Genomic DNA, 26,126 nt, shown 5'->3' on the forward strand with positions numbered 1-26,126 from the left:
TGAGGTTTGGATGTGAGGTATGAGGGGCTGAGAGCGGGGAGGGGACAAGGGTGGTGAGTCAACTTCTGGCTTGGATAGGTGGGGGTGGCAGTGCCCTTTGTGAGTGTTTGCATGTGTGCATTAGCACCTATGAGAGAGGAGGACAGGTTTAGGGGAAGGCGATGGGGTCACTTGGGAGCTGCTGGGTGTGAGATGCCTGTGGATTACCCAGAGTGTTGCCCAGTGACAGCTGGTGGGCCTCAGAGGCAGGTCCAGGCTGGAGGCATGGTTTGAAGATTATCAAGTCTGAATGGTGGTAATGGTAGGGGAGAATGAGATTGCTTGCGGAATGCATTATCAGTGAACAACTGGGAAATTCCACAGGTGTGAGGATCCGTGTGGGGACATACTTTCTAGATACCCTGGGAAACCCCATCCCCAACCTGCTCTGAGCATGGTCCTCACCCACCCTCAGGGACTTTCCTTTCTGGGACCTATGTTGGATGGGTCGGGGAAGCTGGGATGGTGGGAGGCAGTGGCCCCTTGAACCAAATACATTGCGTTCATCTGACAGATGTTGCCTGGGGACTTGCTCCTGGGGACAGGGTCTCCATGGCTCCCTGTCCTCCTGCCTTCACTGGCTGGCTTCAGGGCTGTGAGGCCCTGGCAAAGGTCCAGCATTTGAGCATTTTGCTCTGCATCCCGTCAGTACGCTCTATGTGTGTTTGTGTGTCTGCAGGGGGTGCTGGATGGCTCAGACACCCACTGAGTGACTTGGCCTCCTATCTGAGGCCCATCAGAACCCGTCCCATATTTCCCTACCCACCACTCACCACCTGGTCTGCGAAGAACTTGGAAAATCATGTTTATTAGAGGTTTTGATGTACTTTCTTGCCACATACAAGTCTCAGGACCCAGGGACTGAACTGTGACCTCCACTGCAAACTGGTCCCTGGGTGAGTTCCTGAGTCCCCACAGCCTCCTCTCCACTTGCTCTGCTGGAGAGCCACTACATTCACCTGTTGGGCGGCCTCAAAAGGCAGGGTGGGGACCTTGTGATCCTGCCTGCTGATGGCAGGTTAAGGATACCCACCTGCATCCATTGTGGCTGACCCCGCCTTTATTAGGACAGAGTTCCCTTCTTGGGGATGGCCTCCCTGGGAAAGCACATAAGGCGGGCAGGTATTGGATAGATGGCGCCCCCTCTGAGACTTTTGGCACCGGGGACCTACTATCTCCAAGCATCTCTTGCCCACCAGGTAGGTGACCTCACTGAGGTTAAGCAGGATGCAGAGGACCGCTGTAGCCACCATGAAGTAGGTGAAGACCTTCTTCTCTGTGGGCCTGGAGATGTAGCAGTCCACAGTGTGGGGACAGGGATCCACGGAGCAGGCCACCACGCGTGGCATGTCATAATCACGGTAGAGGCGGTGGAAGATGTAGAGGAAGCCCGAGTCCACTGCAGCCTTGAAGATGAGACTCAGCAAGTATGTCCACCACAGCCCACCCCGCTTCTTGCCTAGGTTGTCGTACAATGACGGGGCATTGGGTCCATGTTTTTTACGGTGTTTCCGCTCCCGGTCTTCACGGTAGGCCACATGCATGACCACGAGCAGTGAGGGGCATGTGACCAGGATGAGCTGCAGGGCCCAGAGGCGCACGTGGGACACGGGGAAGAATTCATCGTAGCACACATTGGGGCAGCCCGGCTGCTTGGTGTTGCAGATAAAGTCCTTCTGCTCATCATCCCACACGTCCTCGGCGGCCACCACATACACCAACACGCGGAAGATGAAGACCACTGACAGCCAGATGCGCCCCAGCGCCGTGGAGTACTTGTTCACACCGCTCAGGATGCCCTGCAGAAATGCCCAGTTCATTCTGGCTGGGTTCTTGGTGTCTGATGTGGATATGGACGTCTACACCTGGGTGCCACCCACTCAGGCCTGGGAGAACCTGGAAATGGGCATCCTTAATGATGGTGGGGTTGGCAGAACCATTTCACAAACACTGGGCCATCATGTCCTCACTCAAAATGGCTTGGAGCAGGAGGGATTGCCCTTGTCCTCATTTCACAGGGAGGTAAGCTAAGGCCTAGAGGCACCCGCCCAAAGCCCCACAACTGGAAGTAGCAGAGCTGGTCTTGAACCTTGGTCTTCAGGTTCCAAAATCAGGGTCTATTTTATTCTACAAAGTAATAAACACATGTGAAGATAATTATCCTGCATGGACATGGCAGCCAGCCTCATCTACCCCACAGTTCAGCTGCAGGTGCCCCATGACTTCAAAAGAGATTGGATAATCAGGTCTGTGTCAGCTGCCAGTGCTGGGCCAGGGCAGGAAGAGGTGGGAGGGTGTTTTTATTAGTTGGTTGTCAGCTTCAAATCTTACTGAAGGCTGACAGGAGCCGGATTCTGTGCTGGGTACATCCACACCGGCCCCTAGGTATATTCCAGAACAATCTTTAACCTCACTGTTCTCTGGCTCTAGGAAGCATCCCCGACATTCCCTCCTGAACTGAACAGAGCTCTTGGGAACCACAGTGGCTTGGCATCATTCCTGCCACCCACAGGTGTTGGCACTGGGACCAGAGGACTGACTGTCTTGACCCCAGTGGGTTCTTCTGGAATCCAGCCATTCCGGCTTTGGAGAGGGACCTGGGAAGGGACAAAGACCGGCATGGTCTGTACCCTGCCATGGACTCTCTCAGGGTCACCCCCTTATCTGCTTAGTGGTTGCTTGCTAGCCACATCTCCCATTGTTTCCATTCTGGTCCCTGTCCTGTGTTTCCTCCATGCCTTCTTTCTGGAGTGACCATCATGTTCTACCCCAAGCTCTGCCTCTGCCATTGCTGACTCAGCCCTCAGCCGTTTCTGATACATGCTGAACCCCTTCTGTCTTCTGTGGCAGAGAACATCACCTGTACCCAAGAGGTCGGTTCACCTGCCAGAGGTGCTGGAGGCCCACTCTACGTCCCATTCAGTCCTTTCTCCCCAGGACCCAGCTCTGGGCCTGACTCAGATGTTTGGCAAAGTAAACAGATGCCCCATTCTTCCTGATGTCTCCTTTTTGACTCTTCTCTGGTCCTCTGGCCTCTTTTTGATCTAACAGGAAATTCCTTCCCCTCCTGAAATGTGCTTGGGATTCCTTCAGAGACTTTGACCCCATGTCCCCTCTGGCCCACTCCCTGAAGCCTGGGTATCCTTAGCCCCCTGGTCCCTTCTTCCCAGCCCCCTCACCTGCCCTATTTCCTCCTCACCCTTCTTCGGTCCAGCAGCCACTCTCTCCTGTCCTTGGGGCTCTCCGTCTGCCCGTCTGCCCGAGGGCCTCCTGGAGGAAGCTTTTGTTCCTCACTTCCCAGTGGGGTGGGGCTTTCTGAGCCAATGAGCCAAGCGAGAGAGTGATGGGGTGGGTGGGCAGGGCAGGCCAGGCGGGACTTCTCCGGGCACATATTCAGAGCAAACACCTGCAGCTCTTGTCCCCTGGCCCACGCCTTCCCTCCAGCCTGGCTGGGCTGGCAGGTATGTGGGTGAAACTGCAGTGTGTGTGTGTGTGTGTGTGTGTGTGTGTGTGTGTGTGTGTGTATGTGTGAGAGAGAGAGGGGCGGGGGGGGGGTGCAGCATCCTGGTGTCATCATTCCAAAGCCCAGGACAGCACCAGCGGTCCTCTGGTCCCCAGGCCTCTTTCCTGCCCTCTCCACTGGCAGCTGGCTCTGAGGTCCTCAGCAGCTCACATCTATGGGAATGGTAACCTTGGTTCAACCTGGGCTGGGTGTATTTCTGAGGACTGGATTTTGGGCTGCTCTCTGGTTAGACAGGGGACAAGATGGGCTGACTATGTACAGCTTTTCAAGACCAGGGCCTCTGCTGCCCTGATGGAGACAAGGAATGCAGGTTGGCAGCATGGAACATGTCAACTGGCACAACCTCCATGTCTGTCCGCTGTGGTCCTGGGCCTCTGTGCTTCTGGGGAAGGCCTCCAGGGACACTGTGCTGTGACCCAGCAGGGGCTCCAGAGGAGTCGGTAGTCAGGACTGGCAGGGATGGTGTAGCAAGGAAGGGGCCTCTGCCTCATTTCCCACAAGCGTTTATGAAACTCTTCCCAACAGCAATGACTGACATTTATGTGGCTTTTTACAGCCGGCTAGCCCTGTGATAGCCATCGTTTCAGTGATCTTACAGGCCAGTAACCTATTTTGGAGAAAAGCTGAAGTCACTTTCCCACAGTCCCAGTGGCTCTTGGGTTTGAATGCAGCGTGCTGACTCCAGAGTCTACACACTTTCCACCGTCACGCGTGGCTCTGTGTGAACCCAGCTACTTTACCCTGCAGATAGCTCATGGGCCTAAACTTCCAAGTGGCAAAGGGCTTGCCTTGAGCTAGGCGGGCTCCTTAACTGACAGGATCAAGCACAGCCCTTCACAGGGGCAGAGATCAACACAGTGACCTGAGGAGAGTCACAAAAGCCAAATGACCAAAGGACACCTTGAATCAGCAAATGCATGGGTCTTTAATAAGTCCTGACTGTGGGCTGCACACATGGAAGGTGCTTGCCCACCTGCTCTTTTATTAAATCCTCTTTCAATGACCCTGAAAGGTGGCCTTCATCATCTCCATTTACAGAAAAGGAAACTGAGGCATCAAGCAGACAGGAATTGTGCCCAAGGCCCCACAGCTGGGGCAGGTGACTGGATCCCAGGCTGTGTGAATTCTTTCTTCTTCCGGCCTCCAGCTGACTCAGCTCCTCTCCCCACAGCTGCACTCATGAGAGATGCTGGAACCTTCCAACCCAGGCCTGCCCCACCAGTCCAATCACAGGATGGTTTTCTTCATGTGGTCTTGAGGGCGGTCTGGCAAGAGAGGGGGATGAGTTTCCAAGTTCAGAAAGATGAGGTCACCCGAGAGGAGGTCATCCTGTTTGTAGGAAGAGGTGACATAGCCCATGTGATGTCCCATGTGTGTGGCAAAGGCTCTCCTCGCTGCCTGGCACTCAAGACACCGCTTGCTCACGAGGTAGGCCAGCTCCACAAGGTTAAGCAGGATGCAGATGGCAGATGTGACCACCATGAACAGAGTGAAGGTGTTCTTTTCCGAGGGCCTGGCGATGAAGCAGTCCACCGTGTGGGGACACGGAGCCACGTGGCATGCAACCACAGGAGGGAGGGTGTATTGGGGGTACAATGAGTGGAACACATAAAGGAAGGCAGCATCCACAATGGCCTTGAACAACAGGCTGCAGATATACGTCCACCACAGACCACCCCGCTTCTTGCCGGGGTTCAGGTAGAGGTGCCCACCACCCTGGCCCACTGCCTCTTGGTGTCTCTGCTCCCGAGCCTTGCGGTAGGCCACATGCATGACTACAAGCAGCGAGGGGCACGTGACCAGGATGAGCTGCAGGGCCCAGAGGCGCACGTGGGACACGGGGAAGAACTCGTCAAAGCAGACATTGGAGCAGCCTGGTTGCTTGGTGTTGCAGTCGAAATCCTTGTGGTCATCACTCCACACGTGCTCAGCTGTCACTAGGTACACCAGGACTCGGAAGATGAAGACCAGAGACAGCCAGATGCGCCCAAAGGCTGTGGAGTACTTGTTGACTCCACTTAAGAGTCCCTCAAAGATCCCCCAGTTCATGGTGGACCCAAGTGTCTGCTGCTACTGCAGGGAAAAGATAATTGTCATTGCTCACATCGTACAACACTCTGAGCGCTTTGTAGAAATGTGGCGTCATATTTAATCCCCACAACCACTAGGACTAGGTTCTAGCATCATCCCCACTTTACAGATGAGGCAACCTGAGGTTTAGAGGCAGTATACGAGCTTACGCAACTATTAAGTGCAGAGCTGGGGGTTGAGCACAGGTAATTAAGTCAGAACCCAACTCTATCCATAAAAGTGGGTGAGGGTGGATACAGGGAGCTGCCATTCCTTGCAGGAGTCCTGCTGTGTGAAGACTTATGGGTTGGGCCTTTGTACCTTCTTCCTCTGTTCCAACTCTGCCCTCTCCCCAGATGCTGAGCGTTGGGGTGACTTCACTCCTTTCTGAGCATTGCTGTCTAGCCTCAGGCAGTCCCTCCCAAGGGAAACTTGCTTTCTGTCCTTTGCTGGCTTGGGGGATGGGGCTGGAACCTTGTCCCCAGGCCCCCATCTAGTCTTAACCCTCTATAAATCAATATCGAGGTACAACTCACCTGAAGTCAGGCCAATGGCAAAGACAAAGTGGGGAGCCACAATTCTCTTCACACAACAGGCTTCCTAGAGTGGGCTGGTCATCAGTGGTTCCCAAACCAGTGTTCCAGAGAACCCTGGTCCATGGACCTGCCTTAGAAGTAGTGAGAGAAAAGTTGATGAGTCCTGGGTTCCTTACTCAGCTGTGCTCTGTTGACCACAGAATTCCTTTGCCCTCTGGCACGTCTTTTTTGTTTTTTTTAGTACTGGGGTTTGAATTCAGGGCCTCACACTTGCTAGGCAGCCGCTGTACAACTGCCACTCTGCCAGCTCTTTTTTATGTTGGGTATTTTCGAGATAAGGTCTGGCTTTTATTGCTCTAGTTGGCCTTGAACTACAATCCTTCCGATCTCTGCCTCCTGAGTAGTTAGGATTATAGGTGTGAGCTCTGGCACCCGGCTGGCTTGTCTTTGATCATGTTGTGACCAGCCTAGTGACGACAGTAACATAGGAACTGCTGCTCTGGTCACTTTGGTTGGTGACCTTGGCCTGAGGAACCCATAGAAGCAAATTCACCTCAATTTAAGGAACAGGACTACTTTGTGTGTGTGTGTGTGTGTGTGTGTGTGTGTGTGTGTGTGTGGCGAGGGGTGGGAGGAATGGGACAGGGTGACCACCTCACTCAAGTCCTCTATCTCATTCCTGTGGGGGTGGCACTGTGGTCTTACCCTGCTGTGCACTCTGGATGCCCAGGGAGCCTATATGCACAGGCTCTATGGAGTCAAGATCCCCCTCCAAGTGCTGATGCGACCCCAGTAGTCCTGCCCCCGGCCAAACAGGATGTGCTAACCGCCAAGCTGATTGGGTGTTTATGCCAGGATAGGCATTGCTGTAAGCACTTTGCTTAACAGCACTTTGTGTAAGTCCATCATTGTTCTTCACCGCAACCTTAAGGGGATTTTTACTCTCAATTTACGGATGAGGAGGAGTGGAGGTCAGAAATGTTAATCGATTTGCTCGCTGCTATACAGCTAGTAAGTGGCAGAGCTGGGATTTGAACCCAGGCAGGCTGGTTCAGAGCCCATCTTCTGGGAACCACCCAGTCTTGTGCTGGACCTCTTTGCTCAAGTCCAGTGAGCTGCCTGTGGGTGAGTCCATGTGCACTTCCTCTCACCTTGTGGATCTGAGCGAGGGGGCTTGGGATGTATCTACTCCCTACCCTGCCTCTCTTCACCACCCATCACTTGATGCACAGCCCCTGCTATGAGTCACCAGCTTCTCTGCTCAGTCCTGCCTCAGGTGGGTGGAACTGGAACACCCTGGGAGGCCCAACCCTCAGGCCTCAGGGCTCTCTCTAGCCAGCTCTGCGTGGGGTGGGGCTGCGCAGGTCCCAGCACAGCTGCAAAGTTTCAACGCTCTCAGCCACTCTCCCAGTCAGCTTCCACTCCTACCTTGGCTCCATTGGGGAGAGAAGGAAGTGTCCAGAGCAAATAGGGAGGAGCTTTTCCCTCCACCCTCGGGACCCAGGGTGGCCCATGTGTCCTAAGGCCATCTCCCCCCATTTTCCTCCAGAGAAATTTCTCAGCCAGGTGTGCCAAGGTCAGGGCACATCTGGACACAGATGCATTTACCTGAGTGGCTAGTCCTCAGGCCTCCCGGTCCCGTTCCTGAGCCAGCAGTGGAATTTAGTAAGCAGTGGAATTCATGTCGGAACCAGACAAGGTCTGGGGAAGCTCATTCCTGAGGCAGAGGCTGCTGAGCAGAGCAACCTGGGTGTGGCAGGCCGGCCTGGGGAGGAGGAGCAGCCACGGTCCTCACTGCCATTGGCTGGGTCCCAGCCTCCCCAGACTGCTTTCCACGAGGCTTTGGAAACTTAGGGGTTTCCTTCTTCCAAGGTGCTGAGCATCTTCTTAGGGACAGCCACAGGTCCACTCTGACTCCCTGCTCTTTCTCCTGTCCCTGGGCCCGTGTGGGAGGAGCCCTCGCCTGTCCTGCCTTCTCAATTCTCTTCCCAAGTCCTCAGTTGCTAACACTTAGGACTCAGTTTCCTGGGGCTGCTGTCTGAGTACTCGGTCTCTGGTTGCTCCCACGTGGCCCTTCATTCTCACCTCTGGCTCTAGCTGCCTTGGGACACCCAGGCCATCCCAAATTCTTCGCCCAGATGTTTTCTCTCTCCAGCAGCCCCACAGGACACCCTTCTCAGGCCTTTCTCCTACCGACCCATCCTAAAAAAGGTGGGGAGTTGAACCTGGATCCCATGTCCTGCATTTGGTCCCCACATCCCTGCACCTGAACTCCACACCCCTACATCCAGACCCCACACCCTGGAGTCTGGGCCCCGTACCTCTACATCTGGGTCCCACACTCCTGCCTCTGAACCCCAACCCCCCACATCCAGGCCCCTTTCCCTTGTGTCTGGAATCTCACCCCTTCCAGTTTTTGATGGGGCGATTTCCCTGCCCTTCCTTTGCACAGCAGCCTTCCTGCTGTCTGGGGTGGAGGGCATCCTGAGTTGGCATCTGGCCAGGCAGTGCAGACTGGGGGCCATAATCCTGGCTCTCCATAATCCACCTCCATGCTGCGTACTGCCTTGGGTTTTTGTCTGTGAAATGGGGAAATTGTGCACCTCCGTCAGGGTGCAGATGTGCCATTCACCTGGTCTTAGAGATCAGTGTTTGGAACAGCGTCAGGCTCCAACACAGAAGCCCTTTCTACGTTGCCTACAGTGGATGTGCCCTGCCCACCACAGGCCTGACATATTGGGTGCTCAAAGTTACTTCCTGTCTTTTTTCCTTATCCCTTGGCATTTTCTTCTTTTTTTTCTTTTCTTTCTTCTTCTTCTTCTTTTTTTTTTTTTTTGTGGTGCTGGAGTTTGAACTCAGGGCCTGTATCTTGAACCACTTCACCAGCCCTTTTCTAAATGTGATGGGTTTTTTTGAGATAGGGTCTAGAGAAATATTTGCCTGGGGCTGGCTTTGAGTTGCAATCTTCCTGATCTCTGCCTCCTGAGTAGCTAAATTACAGGTGTGAGCCACTGGCCGCATTTTCTTTCTGAGATGTGGGGAGGGCAGAGGAAAAGGGAGGGAGAGACATGCTCACAGGAGAAAAATCTCTTTGAGATGGATGGCTGTCTTTGGGTTAAAAAGGTCAACCCCCATTCAGGCAGGAGCCACAGGGGAGGCAAGTGAGGGGCACGGAATGCATGGGGAGGACGTCTCATTTGTCTGTGACACAGTCTATGGGTCTAATTAACTTCCAAGACGCCATGTGTCAGCAGCTCACATGGGACTGGAGCTCAGGAGTGGACACAGGAGTCATAAACAACCCCTGTCACAAATAAGCATGGTAGATGAGTTCTTATACACTATCTCTGCCTGGGCTGGCCTCGAACTCTTCGATCCTCCTGCCTCCTGAATAGCTGAGATGACAGGCTTGCACCACCACGCCCAGGTTTGGCACAGCTGTTCCCAGAATTAGTGAGTTCTCTGTTTTACCTGTGCTCAGTGGGAATGACGGAGGCTGTCCATGACCAGCAGGTGGCAGCAGTGGTGGCGGTAGCCACAGGATAGGAGAGGGGCCAAGTGGAGCTTTGGGGAGCCCTGGCATTTTAGTAAGCAGGTAGAGAAAGAGATGATGATCAAAGGATGATCTGAGATAGAGAAACCTGGTTGTCAGGGGAGAGAGGAAACCCTGAACATCTGGTGAGACTGTGATCTTTCTTTTTTTTTTTTTGATGGAACTGGGGTTTGGACTCAGGGCTTCACACTTCTAGTCAAGACTGTGATCTTGAAAGAGTTGGAATCCCACTTACTGCTCTACCATCTCTCTCAGGAGCACATAGTAGCTGCTAATGGATATTTGATGATGAGCGAGTGAATGATTCTGTTTATCAAGTGAAAAGAAGGTAAGACCATTGTCAAATCCTTGGGCACAAAGGTGTTGACGCCTTATTGTTTTAAGAGCATGGACTCTGGAGTCTGGCTACCTAAATTCAAATCACATCTTTGCTTTCTTTGGCTGTGCAACCCCAGGCAAGTTCCTTAGCCTCTCTGGGCCTTAGTTTCTTCATTGGGAACATGGGGGCCACTGTAGTTCCCCCCAAAGAGTTATTATGAGGAGAGGATGAATGGAAATATGTTAACCATGTACGCCTGGATCAGAATAAACACCCAATAAACGCCAGCTGTTTTTATTCTTGGCCAGGACCAGTCTCTGGGAGGGACTCTGAGTTGTCCTTGCTTTCCATCTTCATTCCCTTGGTATTTGGTGGTGGTTTTGGACGTGCCTGTGTCAGCTTTGCTGGGAAACGGGAGGAAAGGTCACAGCCACATGACCTGAGCAATCCAATCCTCCACCATCATGGAAAGTACACAGAATGTCATGCTTTCACCCTGGAGTCCATGGGGGTGACCTGGTCACACAGGTTCAGGGGAAGAGCAGGGCCCAGCCCCAAGGAGGGCTTTATTCACAGGTGACCTGCTTCTCCTGAGGCACCCTGGCATCCTGGGCTGATCTTAGTTCTGGGTCTGAGGCTGGCCCGTGCAGATTAGCTTTCTCCTGGATTAAGTGTCCAGCACTTGAACTTGGGGGGACACCTAGCACCCAGGCAAAGGGCTCCATTCTACCTGGTGGCTAGGGAGGAAGCCAGCAAAGGAGGCTGTTGAACAAGGGACTCAGGAACCCACCTGCGTGAAGATGGTGACAGTGGTGAGTGGAGTTGGGGGTGTGGCTCGAGGGACTTGTTTTTCTTTGAGAGAATCAACAAGAAGTTGGAGAAGGTGACTGATGTTTATTGACGGCTGTGTCACACACGTGGGGCCCAGTGTGCCCCATACATCAGACAGTCCAGACTGGAGACCCCGCGCTGGATGCTTTGTTTGGGTTTGTGCTAAAGAACCCTGCCAGGCCCTCACTCGTGTCTGCAGCTTGCCTGGCCCCGTAGTCGTTTGAGACTGTAATGCTGGACATGTGTGACGGATCTTCCTGACTGCCCGGCCATGTGGGCACATGGAGTCCCATTTTACAGATGTTGAGACTGAGGCTCAGAGAGCAGTGTCTGCCTCAGGGCCAGTGGTCAGGGAATGGCGGAGCTGGGATGGTGACTCGCTTTTCCTGTGTGGCTGTCTGTGGGGCAGGGGAGGAGGGGGAGAAGACTGGTGTTCATGATTAGCAAGGGGGTGTAGTGTGGTGGGCAGAGGTGGGGAGAATTGGGGTGGAGGTGGGGGTGACGATCCATCAGAATGAAGGGCCCACAGCTGTCTAGGCAAAGGGTCCAATCCAGGTACCTGATAGGACCTGGGGGCTGGCCCTGGTGTCCTGGAACAACAGCCCTGGGTGGTCACGGCTGAAGATGTCAGGGGGACTTGGCATCTGATTAGCCAGGCTGCTGGTGCTTTGGGAGACGAGTTTGGGGGCAGGGAAGCAGGCCTGGGTTTGAGGGCCTGGTGGACATCTGGGAGGAGGAGCTGGCCCTGCAAGGCTGGCACCCAGGAGGAAGTTTCCAGCTGGAGAAAGTGATCCAGTTGGTCAGGCTCTGAGGCCCTGCACAGAAGGCCTGTGAGGTATCCGCCATGCCGTGGCCTCCGTATTTGGTGGACGTTGAGGGTTCTTCCCCACCTCCCCTCTCTCTGCCATCCTACAAGGTGGTGAGATCCTACCCTTGCTTACCCAGTGGGTCCCTCCGAAATTGGCTTCCCTGGAGGGTTTAAGCGAAATGGAGGAGAGGGAGGCAAGAGGGAAGGAGGGGGGAGAAATGGGTATAGCTTCCCCTCTGCTCCAAGTGGATAATTACATAACTCATGAGTACCCAGACTGGGCCAGGGAGCAATCCACATCGACAGCCTCTCACAACTAATGGGACTTCGAGGGATTTGGGGTGGGGGAAGGGCCAAGGCTGTGAGAGGCTGAGGAGAGATGAACTATACACAGGCAGAGTCTGTCTGGCAGAAAGAGCAGGGAAACTGGAGTTCAGAGAGGTTAAGTCATCTGCTTGGAGTCACACAGCAGTGAAGCTGTGTGTTCTGTTACATACTGGTGAACCTCCTAAGCTGTTTCACCTATAGCATTGATTTGAGTTTGCACAAAAGTCCATTTCTGTTTTTGTTAGGATAATATATTAGTGATCCAGGGGTTTCAGTGTGACATTTCCTGCATACAGTATGCCCCGATTAAATTCACCCCCTTATCGCTCCCCTTCTTAAACAATTTCAGCAGGTTTCATTGTTCTATTTTCATACATGTGTATAAAGTAACAAAATCCCACTTCACGGAGGAGTCTGGGGCTGAGAGAGGTAACTAACTTGCCGAGGGTCACACAATATAGTCTGGCCAGGGCTCTCCTGATAGCCGGGAGTGGATACTTTTTTACAGCTTGTCCCCCAAAGGGGAATTACTGTAGATGCAGCAGGGCTTCCAGGGCCCCCAGGGTAAGAACCACTGGACCACAGTCCTTTGCTGCCTGGAGCTCTGCCACCAGCAGGCAGGAGACTGGCTTCCAGCCCCTCTGGCAAAGCTGGTTCATCCCAGCTGGGCTCTTCTCTACTGCCTGTCCTCCCTTACACTCGGCCCACAGGCTGCTCTGTGCTACTCTCAGGTGCTCCTGCTGGTCACTACCAAGTGCCCCCAGCCCAGCTCTCCTCCTGTGGACTGGCCACCCTGTCTTGGCAGCCGAGGCCTGGTCAGGCAGCACATGCAGGTAGCATGGCTCAGTCACCAGCTTGGACTCAGTTCATGAATTGCTCGGGTGTGAATCTTGCTTTCCCTGTGTGGCCCGAGGCAGGTGACTTTATGTCTGTGCTCTCAGCTTACGTCACTGGAGGGAGAGGTGTCCCACAACCCCGCCGTGTGAATGTATCTGTGTAGGGCTTGGACACACCTAAGCCTCTGTTCACAGAATCTGTTGTTATGATTGCAGTCACGGAACATGGTGTCCGCTCAGCAGGAGCTGGAGAGGGGCCAGGAAGGATGGATGGGTCTACACCGCCCAGCCAGCTTGGGGCTCACTCAGTGCCTCACCTGTGCACCATGCTGGGTGAAGGATTCACCCTACGGTCTGGGCTTCAGGGCGTGGGAATGTGTGTGAGTTTGTGAGTATGAACGTGTGGGTGCGTGTTGTGGATGAGTGTGTGACTCTGTGTGATGAGTACTGGGGACCTGGGCTGCTGGCTCACCCACCTGTGCTGCCCCACTCAGCCTCTGGGTGGCAGCCACTGCCTAGGCTTGGCTGCAGCTCTGTCCTTGTATCCTCAGCCAGCAGGGTCTAGGGCTTGTTCTGCCCTCTGCCACCAGCTCTGGCAGGTTTGGGAGGTTCCGGCAGGAGCTGGATTCTAGGTGAATGGTGGATACCAGAGAGGTCCTGCAGGGGGAGAAGGCATCCTGGGGAGCAGCATGGTGGGGGTGGTGCCAGGCCCCAGAGGGAGCAGACCACTACCACGATAGCAGAGGGCTCAGGATGCAGGGCTCAGCCCAGATGGGTTTGGAGTTCAGGCAAGGATTCCGCTCATGGGGGTGGCAGCAGAACGAGGGGATGGACCCTGCTCGTAGATGGATGGCTTGTTAGGAAGGATGTCAGGGTTGTAAGTCAGGAGCAGGGACCAGGGCCCCATAACTACAGCACAAATGAGTGTTGGCCCACGTGAAATCTCTGACCAGATGGGGGCTCAGAAGGGCAACGGGCTCTGTGTACCTAAGGCAGTCCCCCAAGGCCCAGGGGCCCCAACAGTGCTGTCACCAGACCTTAGGGAAGAAAGATGAGGGGAAGCCTTAGAGGACTGGGTTTAGCCTGACTGGGCTCTCTGCTTTCCCACCTGGGGCTGCCCTAGGGCCTCACCAGCCTCTGCACCTGCCACCAGCCCTCGCCCCAACCGACTTCAAGTCCTCCTTTAGTCTGGTGTCAAGCTGGAAGCTGGTTGTGCAATCCCAGTGGCCTTGTGCCCAGACACCGTAGTTGGGCTGGGTCTAGCAGAGTGCCTGGCTGCCTCTCAGGGCTTGGGAAGGGGGTGCTCCTGCTTTGGGCCTCTGAGCTCTGGTTGCAGATGGAGGATCCACTGCAGAGCCTCTGGAAGTGTTTGGGTCTGGGCGCCTCTCCTTGTTCGCAAGGGCTGCTACCTGGGTCTTGAGCAACAAATGTTGCTGGCTTCCTTCTCATTTTCATGTCTCAGTTTAAATGTCACTTCCTTGGGAACAATTTTAGAAGCCCCATTATTCTTGCTCAAAGTGCCCTTTGCTTTTTCTGCAGTGTATTTATTACTACTTGTCATCACACTTTTATGGTGTGTGTTTGCATGTATTTTGTGTGTACTTTTTAAAATCAGTGGCATGGTTGGGATTTGAACTCAGGGCTTTGCGCTTGCTAGGCAGGTGCTCTGTCACTTGAACCACACCTCCAGCCCTTTCTTGCTTTAGTTATTTTCCAGACAGGGTGTTGTGCTTTTTCCCTGGGCTGGCCTTGAAACTCTGTCTTCCTATCTCTGCCTCCCAAGTAGCTGGGATTACAAGCATGTACCACTGTTCCCGACTGTTTGTTTGTATGTTAGTATTTCAACCCCCTGGGTGGACTAGAAACTTCCTGAAGGCAGGGCATGTATATAGTTTACTCCTCGTATTTCCAGACTCCAGTCCCCTGCCTGGGACACTGTAGGCATTCCAAAAATATTTGTTGAATGAGAGAAAGGAAGGTTGAATGAATTGTGGATGCCCTTGGGGACACCCTATGTGTTGGGAATTCATAAAGCCACAGAGTGAACCTGGCATCTTTCTGGATCGTCAATTTTATTAGATAGTAAGGAATTAGAAATGTTATATTCACTTATTAGTTGAATATTTTACATTACAAAAGTAATACATGTTCCTTGTCAAAACTCAATCAATAGGCATTATTTTTATATTGAAACAAACCCTGACACATCAGTTTGCCTGACTATTAAAGAGATAAGAGGAGGCTTCAAAGACATTTGCATCCTAAGGGAGCCAGACCACCTGGCATGCAGGCTTGTGGCCCAGGGAGGGTTTGTTGAAATACAGATTGTGGGGGCCTCAACTCTGGAGTTCTGACCTGGTCTGAGGGGGTGACGAGGCCACTCCTGTGGGTTAGGGACCTTCTGGGGGAAGGTCTGAGGAGATCTTGTCAGGCAATTGCAGTGCTGTTGGTGATGGGGCTGCAAAACCCTGGGTGCTGGCTGGGCTCAGGGAGAAGGTAGTGCCTGCTCACTATAGATAATGAGAAGTTTGCTGGCCGGACTCTGGGCAGGGCCTGCAGGACGGACTGCTTTCATGGCAGTGTGGGATGCAGGGAGCATTGGAGATGAGGCATCAGGAAATAACAAAAACAGTTTTAGGAGCCAGGGTGTGTTTACTCCCTGGAGGGTTCCAGGACATGCTGCTCCAGACCATGGCCTTCAGAGTTACAGGGAACTGAGATGGAGGGGTAGGCAAGACACAACGCTCTGAAAGACCAGAAGTAAGAGGGCTCTGCAATGTATGTGCAGACAAGCCCAGAGAGGAATAAAGAAGGTATCTCACAGATCTGGGTTCAAATCCCGGCTCTGCCATTTTTAGTTGTGTGACTTTGGTCAAGTCCTTCCCTCTCTGAGCCTCAGTTTCACCATCTTTAAGGGGCTGATAAGGATCTATTAGGACTTTGCTGTCTGCTCATTGCCATCACCTGGGTAGTGTTTAAAACATCCATGAATCAGGCACCTGGAGAATATCCCCAGCTCCCAGGACACTTGGGAAGTGCTCAGGAGACTGTGCAGGGGCAGAGAGAAGATGGCCCTTCAAAGTGACCAGACCTCAGCCTTAGGATTGGCTCAGCTGAGGAAGCGGTGCCTGTCTCCCAACTGACCCACGACAGGCCCCCCAGGCCCTTGTGCTTTCAACTGAACCACTTCCCTCTTCTGTCTGCTCTTTGCCTGAGTTCCAGCTGTCAGGGACAGGGTGCCAGCACAGTGCACCAGGGGATGTGGCTGCTTTAGGCCCAGTGGGCTTAGGTATGATAGACAGACACAGACCCACAGAGAGAATGACAGGGATAGACAAGCTGATCAGCACCGAGGGACACTGCTATCTCTCTTCCCTGCCTGAACAGATCCAGAAAGAGAGGTTGTTTTATTGCAGCTCAAGTTTGAGCTGCATCAGAAGCTCAAAAGCCCCTGGGAGGAGGGCTTATTGAAACGGTGTTCACCCCTCCCCACCCCCGCACCCTCCCCCCCCAACCCTGGAGTTTCTGTCTCAGCCTGTCTGGGGTGTGCTGAGAAATGTGCAATTGTAACAAATCCCTAGGCAGTGATCCTGGCCCCTGGGATTGCACTTTGAGAAACAATGACTTAGAGGGAGGCCCAGAGAGAAGGAGGCAGCCCAGACATGCACCGTCTCTACTCACGCATGCTTCAAGCCAGAGAAAGAGGGACAGAGACACATGCCCAGGGAGATGACAGATGGTCATGTGAACCCACAGTTCATTCTCTGAGATAAAGTTACTGAGGAGAAAGGAGCTGGAGAGAGACAGGGACCCCAAATTCAGATCCAAGGAAGAGTCCACCAAGGGACAGAGACAGTGACACCTTCCAGGAACCTCAGGAAAGACAAAGGCTGGCTCAAAGAAGATGGGCAGGCATCAGAAATACCGAGAAAGAGAGTAGAGAATAGACAGGCAGGTGGAAATTCAGAGTGAATACAAGGAGTGGAGGATGAGGGGACAGATGGTCCCCTCCAGGGGTGCCAGCACTGGTGTTATCTACTTGATTGCTAAATATTCAGGAAATCTGCCAGCAAGTTGTGAAACCCTTGGGGTCTGAACTTGGCCCCAGTGTGAGTATTAGCCCATGTCAAGCCTTTGGGAGCTACTGTATGGTGGCTTTGTAAGCAGTGACTCCTCTTTGCTGGCCTGGGTTTCGCTAAGATGGGACTTTGCTCTTTGGTTCAAAGGTTAGGCCCTGTCACTTCCTCCAGGAAAGCTTCTGGGTTATTTCACCCATGGTGGCTCCAGCTTCTCAGGCTTTCTGCGGATTTCTCAGGGCTTTGGCTCATGGTTCTCAGTATGATTTTGGGTTAAATGTGGTCCCCTTTTGGCTCTCAGTGTCCCCTTGCATGTAAAATGGATGGGAATGGTGAATGAGCCTTAAGTTTTTTTTCATTCCAAATAATTTCTTTAACTCCCTCTCTCCTGCCCTGTTTTGGAATCACATTCCCTGGTCATATGAAACTTTTTTGAGTGAGAAAATAAACAAAAAAATTAAAATTTAAAAGGGTGAGATAAAAATACAAACAGAATTTAGAACGTGGATATATTTTCCTTTGCTGGGAGACCTCTGCTCTATTTGCTCAGCTTCCTGAGCCACCTCTTGTCTCCTTGTCCCTTGTGCCAGGGGCAGCAGCTTGCGGGTTATATTTACACAGCACTCATTATGAGGTGGGCCTCATGCCAAGAGCCTTACATGAACTGACTCTTTCAAGTGCCTTAATACTCCTCTGAGGTGGGAACCACCATCGTCTCTGCTTTCCAGGTGGGGAGACCGAGGCAAAGAGATAGTGCATAACTTGTGTGTTATCACACAGCCAGTTACCTGGTGTGGCTGGTATTTGAACCCTGATCTGATCACCAAACTCTAGTTAGTGTGCGTTGGAGAGAATTTCTGCCTCTGAGGCTGGGCCCCAGAACCTGCGTGCTCCCAGAAGGTGGAGGCCATGCTCTCTGTTTGCGTGAGAACCTCACACCATTGCTGACCGAGTTCTGTGCCAGGGGTCGTACCCACATTTTCTCACTCCTTTCCCTAGCACCCCCGGCTGGTATTACTATCCTTAAAAATCCTGGGCTTGACAGGCAGTGCCCTCCTCTGGGACCTGGCTGAGCAGGAAGGTGAAATTTACCCATAAACACATTAAGAGATGCATCAGGTTGCCCTAGAAACTAGATTCTAGTTAAGTGCCTGAAAAGTAATTATAAACTCCAGAATATCTTTCAGCCGAGCAGGTGGCTGGAAAATTAGAAATCTATTTCTGAGACACCTTCTGCTTTCCAGAAAGGCTGAGGTTAGTTTGAGGCAGGGCGAGCGCGGGTGGCCTCCGCAGAGCGTGTGCACACAGACAGACAGACAGACAGATGTATGCTCCTGTGTGCCTGCGCGTGGACGGGGTGCAGCCGCCGCGACAAACCGAGGGAGCCGTCAGTCTGGGGGTGTAGCTGGCGTGTCCGCCCTTCCTGGCTCGGTGCAGAGTGGAGGTGGCAAAGCATCTCCTCTCCCGTGTCACCCTCCCCAGAGTCGGGTTGCTAGGACACCGGGGCCCAGGAGAAGCCAGCGGATTTGCCAAACAATTTTTCTTCCAATTACGATTAATTAGACAAAGGGAGAGAGTGCGCACTTTGGTGGTGGCAGAGACGGGTCTAGAGCGTGGAGACCCCGAGGAGTCCCTAGGGCCTGCTGGCTGAGACGCCAGGGGCGCTGGCCCTGGAACGAGCCCTTCTCTGGCATCGTGGCACCCAGCCAGGGGAGGGGACGGAGCGCCCACATTATCAAGTGTCTATCACATGTCAGGCATCGCATCTGCCGAGTCACACTCGCAGCCTCCCTCACGCTCTCGACAGGCTGGGGAGAGAGACTGGCAAGTCCTAAGACGGTCCCTTCACTGCACGCACCCACGATGACAGCACGTCTTCCATCTGTCCCAAAGGCTCTGGCTCCGTCCTTCTCAGCCTTCAGGTGACCACTCTTGCTATTCAACATAGGTCCCGCCCTGCTTCTTCCCCCTGCCCCTTGCTGCTTCCTGTCATGGTGCCCCTTGTGGTTCATAATTATTTTGTCTGTTCACTTGCTTTGTCATCTGTTTTCCCAGCCAGAGCATCAGATGCCTGAGGACAGGGGACAGTGTGTGTCTCACTTGTAGAACACTTCCTAGCACATAAAAGACTCTCAATATATGCCTGTCGTAGAGGTACACGCCTGTAATCCCAGCTTTGCTAAGTAGGAAGATTAGTCAGGGCAAGCAAAAGAAGGCTGAGGGTGTGGCTCAAGTGGTAGAGCGCCTGCTTAGTGAGTGTGAAGCCCTGAGTTCAAACCTTGGTACCCCCAAAGACTGTCAATATTTATTTATTAAATCAGTGGGTAAGATCTGTGTTTTATCAACAGGAAGCCGAGGTTCCTCCCTAAGGTCTGTGGCTAAGTGGTAGAGGTGGGCCTGGGCCCGGTGTTGATGCCACACCCAAGCTGGTTTCCTCCCATGGCATCTGACTGCCTGTGGCTAGTGGCAGCCTCACCTGGGACCCTGTCTCCAAAGAGGCCAGCATGAGAGGGCAGGGCACAGGGGATTACAAGGGATGGCAGTATGGGAGCAGAACCTAGTGGTCCCTACAGTCCGCCTGCTTGGGCACAAATTTCACCTCTTCCAATCACTAGCTTTGTGACCCTGCCTAGGCCTCAGTGTTCCTGTCTTTAATGTGGGATGACAACAAAAAACCTCTTGTGAGGATATAGAGAGACAACCAATTTGGAATGTTTAGAACGGTGCCTGGCCTGCAGGAAACACCCGTGCCAACCTAAGTTATAGAAGCAGCTGGGCGACAAAGTGCTTTGATCCCACTTGAGTCTGTAACACATCAAAGGCTCCTTGCAGCTCTTTGGGTGCCTGATATAAATTATCCATCCATTCTGGCATCTGAGCCTCACCCCCCACCCTCTTTTTATTGTGTTGGGCTGGAACCTGGGATCCAGATAAGCAAGTGCCCTACTGCTAAGCTATATCTCCAGACCCAGAGGCCCCCAATTCTCAATAGTGCTAGAGAGATGGGCAGTTGCAGGAGGCTCACATATGTGAATGAGCCTTGTGGAGTGTCTGGCACATAGTAGGTGTTTAATAAAATGCCAGTCGAGCCACTCCTGTGATAGCCAGGCTGAATGCCTAACTGATGATTGAAACTCTCCACCTGAGGGTGCCAAGGTCCCTCAAATGCAATCATAAAAATAGCTTCTGAGTGGTTTTTATGCGTCAGGCACTAAATTACTTATAGATCAATATTCTGCATTTGGCTATAAGCTCCATGGAGATAGTCACTTCTTGTCTTTTTCATGCACATAGTTGCATTCAATACACACTTGTTGAATGAATTAATGACCTCATTTAATTTTCCCCAGTAACTTTATAAGATAGGTGTTTTTATTCTCATTTTATGAAAACTAAAGGTAAGAAAGGAAAAGTATCTGCTCAAGGTCACAAGTTAGCAGTGGTAGCGCCAATGCCAAGGCCCCTGCCTTAAACTACTACTTGCTCTTGACCTCCAAACTCTGCTAGCTTAAACTTGACTTACCATCCTCTCGGCTCCCCTTTGTTCCATTACTAGCCTGCCCCAAATGAAAAAGTGAAGAGTAAACGCCCAGCCCCATGCCTCTTTTTGCTCCCTGTCTCAATGAACGATCCTATCCCAGTAACTCCTCCATACTTGTTCTGCTCTGTATCAAGAGCTATATTTGAAAAACTGTTATGAAATTATGTCACTTGCCTGCTCCAGTGGCTTCCCATGACTTGGAGTGATGTCTAAGGCCATTAGCATGGTTCACACACCAGATGATCTGGTCGCTGCTCTCCATCCCACCCTTATCTTCTACCCTTCTCCTCTCTGCTCACTTCTCACTCTTCTCCAGCCATGCTTCCATTTGCAAGCTGATCAAGGTCATTCCCACCCCAGGACTTTGCAATTGTAGTGCCTTTGGTGTATATGGTGGACAAAAGCTGACCACTGATTACTTGCCTCTCTTTTCACAGAGGTGGAGTCCATTTCTCTGCCCTCTGGATTCTGGGCTGGCCTACGATCGATTGAACCAATACCAAGTGGGAGAAGTGATGCTGTGGACTGGCAGCTTCTGTTTCCTGCCTTTTGCAACTCAGTTGCCACACTGTGAGGAAGCTCACGCAGCCCCGTGGACGTCCTTATAGAGGTTGGCTGACCCTCTAAGCTGATGGTCCAGGTGAGTTCCCAGCTGCCAGTTGGATCAACTGGAAGATCATGTGAGTGGGCCTTGTTGGAAGTGCATTCTCCTGTCTCAGCTGAGCCGTCTCAACTGATGCCCACCAACCTCTGCCCAAACAACAAAATTGAGAGCAGATAAATGGTTGTTTTAAGGCAGTAGGCTTGTGGGTGGTTTGTTATGCAGACAAGGTTCATCCACATAGTCTGATGCCCTTGCCTCCCATCTTTGCCTGCTCGCTTGTCATCCATCTAGTCACCCCCTTACCTTCCCCGACCACCCAATCTAAGGGAATCCTTCCCTGTGGCTAGCAACTTCTTAGCATGTCACCCTCTCTTACTTTTAAGTGTTTGAAATTATCCTTTCTGTCTAACTCATTTATTATCTGTCTCTTCCCATCGAAATGAACCTTCCAGAGGAGAGGCCTGTCTGCCTGTTCCCTGCTGCTCCCCAGGGCCAGAGAGGCACCTGCACAAAGTAGGCCTTAAAAACTATTTGTTGGGCTCATCACCCTCACATCTGTTTTGGGTCCTGCATTAGTTTCCTATTGGTGTTGTAACAAATGATCACAAACGTGGTTTAAAGCGGTAACACCCTTATTATCTTACAGTTCTGTATGTCAGAGACCTAAGATGGGCCAGCAGGCTGAGTTCCTTCTGCCGTCTTGATATTGCTAGCTTGTAGAAGCTTCCCACATTCCTTGGATTGTGGTCCTGCCTCACTCTGACTTCTGCATCTGCCATAATATCTTCTTTGACTCTGGGCCCCTGCCTTTCTCTTATGATGTCTCTGTGTGATGACATTAGGTCACCCAGGTGGCACAGAGTAACCTCCCCCTTTGCAAGATCCTTAACTTAATCCCATCTGCAAGGCCTCTTTTGGAAAGCTTTATAAGGGAAGACTCAGAAATTCCAGGGATTAAAACATTGGCATCGTGTGTGTGTGTGTGTGTGTGTGTGTGTGTGTGCGTGTGTGTGAGTGTGTTGTGTTGTGGGGGGGAGGACAACTGTTACTCTGCCTACTACAGATCTGCTGCCCATCGATCCTTCTCAGTGATTTACTCTCTGCCTACTGCCTTCCTCCTCCCCACTGCCCCATGCCCTCACAGGCTTCCTAACATCCAGGGGGCGCCTTAATGGCCCATGGCTTCTCTGTCTACATAGTTCTTAACCATGAGATCTGGGAGTGAGAAGAGGATTCTGCAACTTTTAAAAATGCAATATCCTGGTGTTCTGGTACACTGCATTGTTGTTAAATACTGAGACACTGGCAATTTTTGTGAATGTATGTGTTATTTCTGTGTTTAAAGAGGATCTGAAACAAGGGTGTCTGAGGTCCACCCAGAGAGCTCTATGCTGCATTAAGATTTCCAGTTGAGCAAAAGCGCTCTGGTTTGGAAAGCATTCTTGAGTACATTTTGGTCCTCTGCGAGACCTTCTGAGGTTTCTCACTGTGGCTTTAATTCCCACACCCTAGGTAATAATGAGGATGAGCGGGAGCGTGTCTTTCCTGTGTTTGTCACTGGTATCTCCTTTAGAGTTTTGTGAATCTCTGTTGGGATCTGCCTAGAATCAGGGAGGACTTTAAAGAAAATGGGAAGGAGGTTTGGTGAGGGGACTTAGAAGAAGGGGTCAAGGTATAGGAGAGTCCCCAGTCATTCTCCAATCTCTTTACCAATTCATTACATAAACCCACAGGATGTGCCGCTCACCATCCTAAGAACTTTATAAATACTAATGAATTTATTCCCCAGAGTAACTCATTGAAGGGGGTGCTATCATTACCTCTGTTTCAAACATAAGGGCACAGAGAGGATGAAAAACTTGCTCAAGGTCACACAGCTGGGATTGGACCCAGGCACTTTGGCATCAGATCCCATTGTGAGTTTCCCATAGCACAATGTTGCATTTTGCCTGGTGGCTAAATTCTTCCTACTTTTCCCTTCTTCTTCCTGTAGAACCATCTCCTTCCTGCTCCTTCCATCAGACCATTTCTTTCCCTCTCATCCTACCTTGAGATACTGCAGCCAGGAGGGTGGAGGAAGCTCAGTTTTGACCATGGACTTGTGTGGTTCAGTGCTGATCATAGCCAGCTTTTAACAATATGTTACATTTTGTTATCAAGTAAACTAATGACTGAAATACAACCATTGATTGTTTTGCTATAGAATTGCAGCCACAAGGGCAGAACCAGAGCCTAGTCAATCCTTGGACCATCTGGGCAGTGACTGGCGATACCATGTATAAGGACTTTCAGACACCTTTGGAATGAATTGAGAACAAGTTGAGGTTTGCACACAAGACTGTCATGTAAATGAGTCTCACTCCTGCTAAGGCAGGGACACTGCCACAGGGAACACTGCACAGCATCTTGGACGTGCATCACTCCTTCCACTCCTGACAGCAGTTCTCTGAAGCACGTGCATCTGACAGATGAGGACGCTGAGGCTCAGGGAGGCCCAGAGTGACATCTAATAAGAAATGGAGATGGGGTGGGAAGCTGGGATTTCTGGTGTCCAGGGTTTGTGCTTTTCATGTATTGGCTTTGCTGCCTTCAAAGTGATGGATCGAGGTGGTGAGGACATGCTGAAGATATGGCCCCTAACATTCCTCCTGTCCTCTGCCTCTCATGGCCAAGGTGGGTGAAACAGTCTGCAGTGGACTCAGGTCTGTGGCCACTAAGGGCCTGCCTGTCCCAGAGGCACAGACATGACTGGGAGAAAGGGGAAAAGAGCATGACGAGATGGCTTCAAGAAGCCACATGGAAGGGCACATCTCCTTTTATGACTGTGTGCACATGTATGAGTTTATTCAACAAATATTTTCTGAACCACTACTGTGTGCCAGATACCATGCTGGGCCCAGAGTCCACGTTGGTGAATAGAAGAGATATTATCTCACCTTTCTAAGATACAATGTGGAACAGCATTGTCTCAGAGAACTTTCTGGAAGATGGAAATGATTGTACTGCCTGAGAGTAATCACCAGCCACGTGTGTCCCCTTGAAATGTGGCTAGAGCAGCTATAGGACTGAATTCTTAGTTTTAGTTAATTTTATTCAATTTAAATAGCTACACATGGCTAGTGGCTACTCTATTGAACACTCCATGTTTAGAGAGAAGATAGAAAATAAGCATAAATGATTATGGTGGACTGGGGGCATGGCTCAAATGGTAGAGTGCCTGTCTATTTTTAAGTGCAAGGCTCTGAGGTTCGAATCCCAGTACCACCAAAGAAAACCCCCCCAAACCAGAAACTTAGAAATGCTATGGTGATAAGTGCTATGCCGGAAACAAGATATATATACATAAGAGTAATGGAGAGAGTCCTATTTGAATTGGGTAATCAGGGAAGACCTCTCCGAGGAGGTGACAATTCAAGCAACCTGGAGGATGAATGTGGACATAGCATCTCAGGCTGAGGGAACAGTGAGTGTGTGGAGAGGGAGGGTTATGTCTGAGACAGGGAGAAGTCAGTATGGAGCCAGTAGTGGACAGAGAGGAGCATGGGTCTCCTCTCTGTAGGCTTGGGTAAGGAGTTTGCATTCATCAAAGTGCAGCAAAACCATGGAAGGGTCTTTTGCTTTGACTGCCCTGTGGACAGTGGGTTCTCAGTGGCTATAGTGGCAGTGAAGAATCAGGGAGGGACTGAAGCAAGGTTCCAGGCAGGGGGTTGGTGGCATGGTTGTGGAATGATGGCTTTGAAAATGTGATTGCATTCAATACATATTTTGGAGGCAAAAAATTGTCAGGCTTTGCAGAGAGCCTGGATATGGAGGGCAAGGACAATGATGGAATCAAGGGTGGTGTGCAGAATGGTGGCCTGAACTACCCGGCAAATGGCAGCACCATTTTAAAAGAAGGGAATGTTACAAAAATGAATGCAGTGGGGGTGATCTAACCAATGTACAAAATAAGCCTATCTGGAATTGTCACAATGAATCCCCCCCATATTACAAATATATCCTAATAAAAAAAAGATGAAAAAAATTAATGCCGACTGTTGGATGGCCATCCAGATGGTTGCTGAAGTCAGAGGAATGCCGGGTGTCTGTTGATTACGTTGTATCTCTGTGGGCTGAGTATCTGCGCACACTCCACTCCATGTGGGCGAGTATGCAATGATGGTTGTGCACATCTTTGCTTTGGGGAAAGTCAATGCATACATCTGCTGTGGGATGAGTGTGTGTACATATGAATGTCTATATTTTGGATGAGCATGTATGAATGTGTACACACACCCGTGTAGCTGTGGGTGGGATCCGTGTGTGAGCATGACCATCTGTGTGTTCTTCAGTGGGGTGAGAATGTCTACCTCTGATCCAGGCTAAGCCTGGGGCTATTTATCTCTATGAGATATATGTAAATGAGGAGATGAGTGTGTGTGTGTGTGTTTGTGTGTGTGTGCGTGCGCATGCAGGGTGAGACTGGGTACATGTTTGTGAGGTGACCATGTGCAAATCTGTGTGCATAAATAGGTGCAGAAAACACTTAGATTTATGCACAAGGGTGGGGTTGCATATTGTTGCATGAACCCTCCTTTGTGAGTGTTTGAGTAGGGTCTGTGTATGCATACTTCCTTGGGGGATCATGAGCACAGGTCTGTCCCCAGGTGTGGAAAGAGAGTGTTCTGGGGATGGGTATGTATGGGTGTGTGTACCCACCTGTGTGCACTGAACGTGCCTGCCTGTGCCCTCTGGGGTTCCTGTGCCTGCAAGTCACAGAGGCAGCAGCTTGCAGAGCATGTTATGACATGTTTATAGGTTTCTCAACCTTAATGCATTTTAAATTTCCAACCCAAGGCGATCCCGGTGGATTGCAGAGCCATTTGTTTCTTGCTCTGCTTTAAAAAGAAAGTTTCCAGAGTGAGGGCCCTTTGCCTCCAGTCTGGCAGTTCTACTTGATTCTCTTGGATGTAGATCGAAGGTGGACCCAGATGTGGGATCCAAAACAGTGTGGATGGGACATTGAAAGTGGTGAGGAGTGTGGTAAGGGAGGAGTGTGGAGGCTGGGGTGGTGATAGGAAGGA

The 26,126-nt window shown here is 51.5% G+C and overlaps 2 protein-coding genes and 1 long non-coding RNA gene across 8 annotated transcripts; 1 reads left to right on the plus strand and 2 right to left on the minus strand.

Annotated features, from left to right (window-relative positions):
• Nucleotides 1-828: 828 nt before the first annotated feature.
• On the minus strand, nucleotides 829-3,340 carry Gjb4 (gap junction protein beta 4). Of its 4 annotated transcripts, none has more exons than XM_074080631.1 (2): nucleotides 3,239-3,340; nucleotides 829-2,166 (listed from the first exon to the last, which is right to left on the minus strand). In XM_074080631.1, the coding sequence occupies exon 2, from the start codon at nucleotides 1,857-1,859 to the stop codon at nucleotides 1,059-1,061; it is 801 nt and encodes a 266-aa protein (XP_073936732.1). In that variant the 5' UTR covers nucleotides 1,860-2,166; nucleotides 3,239-3,340; the 3' UTR covers nucleotides 829-1,058. The 4 variants fall into 4 exon arrangements, with proteins under 4 accessions (XP_073936732.1, XP_020015212.1, XP_073936734.1 ...); XM_020159623.2 differs by having other exon boundaries at nucleotides 829-1,935; nucleotides 3,239-3,304; XM_074080633.1 differs by having other exon boundaries at nucleotides 829-1,935; nucleotides 3,219-3,302.
• An 87-nt stretch (nucleotides 3,341-3,427) lies between these two features.
• On the plus strand, nucleotides 3,428-25,071 carry LOC109683655 (uncharacterized). 2 transcript variants are annotated; one of them, XR_012449981.1, is made up of 3 exons: nucleotides 3,428-3,500; nucleotides 20,897-21,099; nucleotides 23,267-25,071. It is a non-coding gene; the product is annotated as an uncharacterized lncRNA (long non-coding RNA). The 2 variants fall into 2 exon arrangements; XR_012449982.1 differs by lacking the exon at nucleotides 3,428-3,500 and adding an exon at nucleotides 18,640-18,840.
• On the minus strand, nucleotides 4,469-7,929 carry Gjb5 (gap junction protein beta 5). Of its 2 annotated transcripts, none has more exons than XM_020159624.2 (3): nucleotides 7,777-7,929; nucleotides 6,169-6,299; nucleotides 4,469-5,635 (listed from the first exon to the last, which is right to left on the minus strand). In XM_020159624.2, the coding sequence occupies exon 3, from the start codon at nucleotides 5,609-5,611 to the stop codon at nucleotides 4,790-4,792; it is 822 nt and encodes a 273-aa protein (XP_020015213.1). In that variant the 5' UTR covers nucleotides 5,612-5,635; nucleotides 6,169-6,299; nucleotides 7,777-7,929; the 3' UTR covers nucleotides 4,469-4,789. The 2 variants fall into 2 exon arrangements, with proteins under 2 accessions (XP_020015213.1, XP_073936735.1); XM_074080634.1 differs by having other exon boundaries at nucleotides 6,169-6,295; nucleotides 7,777-7,927.
• Nucleotides 25,072-26,126: the final 1,055 nt, after the last annotated feature.

The sequence above is a fragment of the Castor canadensis genome, chromosome 7, assembly GCF_047511655.1.
Source record: "Castor canadensis chromosome 7, mCasCan1.hap1v2, whole genome shotgun sequence".
NCBI lineage: Eukaryota > Metazoa > Chordata > Mammalia > Rodentia > Castoridae > Castor > Castor canadensis.

What these genes read in the sequence shown, in the direction of transcription:
- Gjb4 (XM_074080631.1), bottom strand. Translation starts at nt 1,859, where the DNA reads ATGAACTGGGCATTTCTGCAGGGCATCCTGAGCGGTGTGAACAAGTAC.
- Gjb5 (XM_020159624.2), bottom strand. Translation starts at nt 5,611, where the DNA reads ATGAACTGGGGGATCTTTGAGGGACTCTTAAGTGGAGTCAACAAGTAC.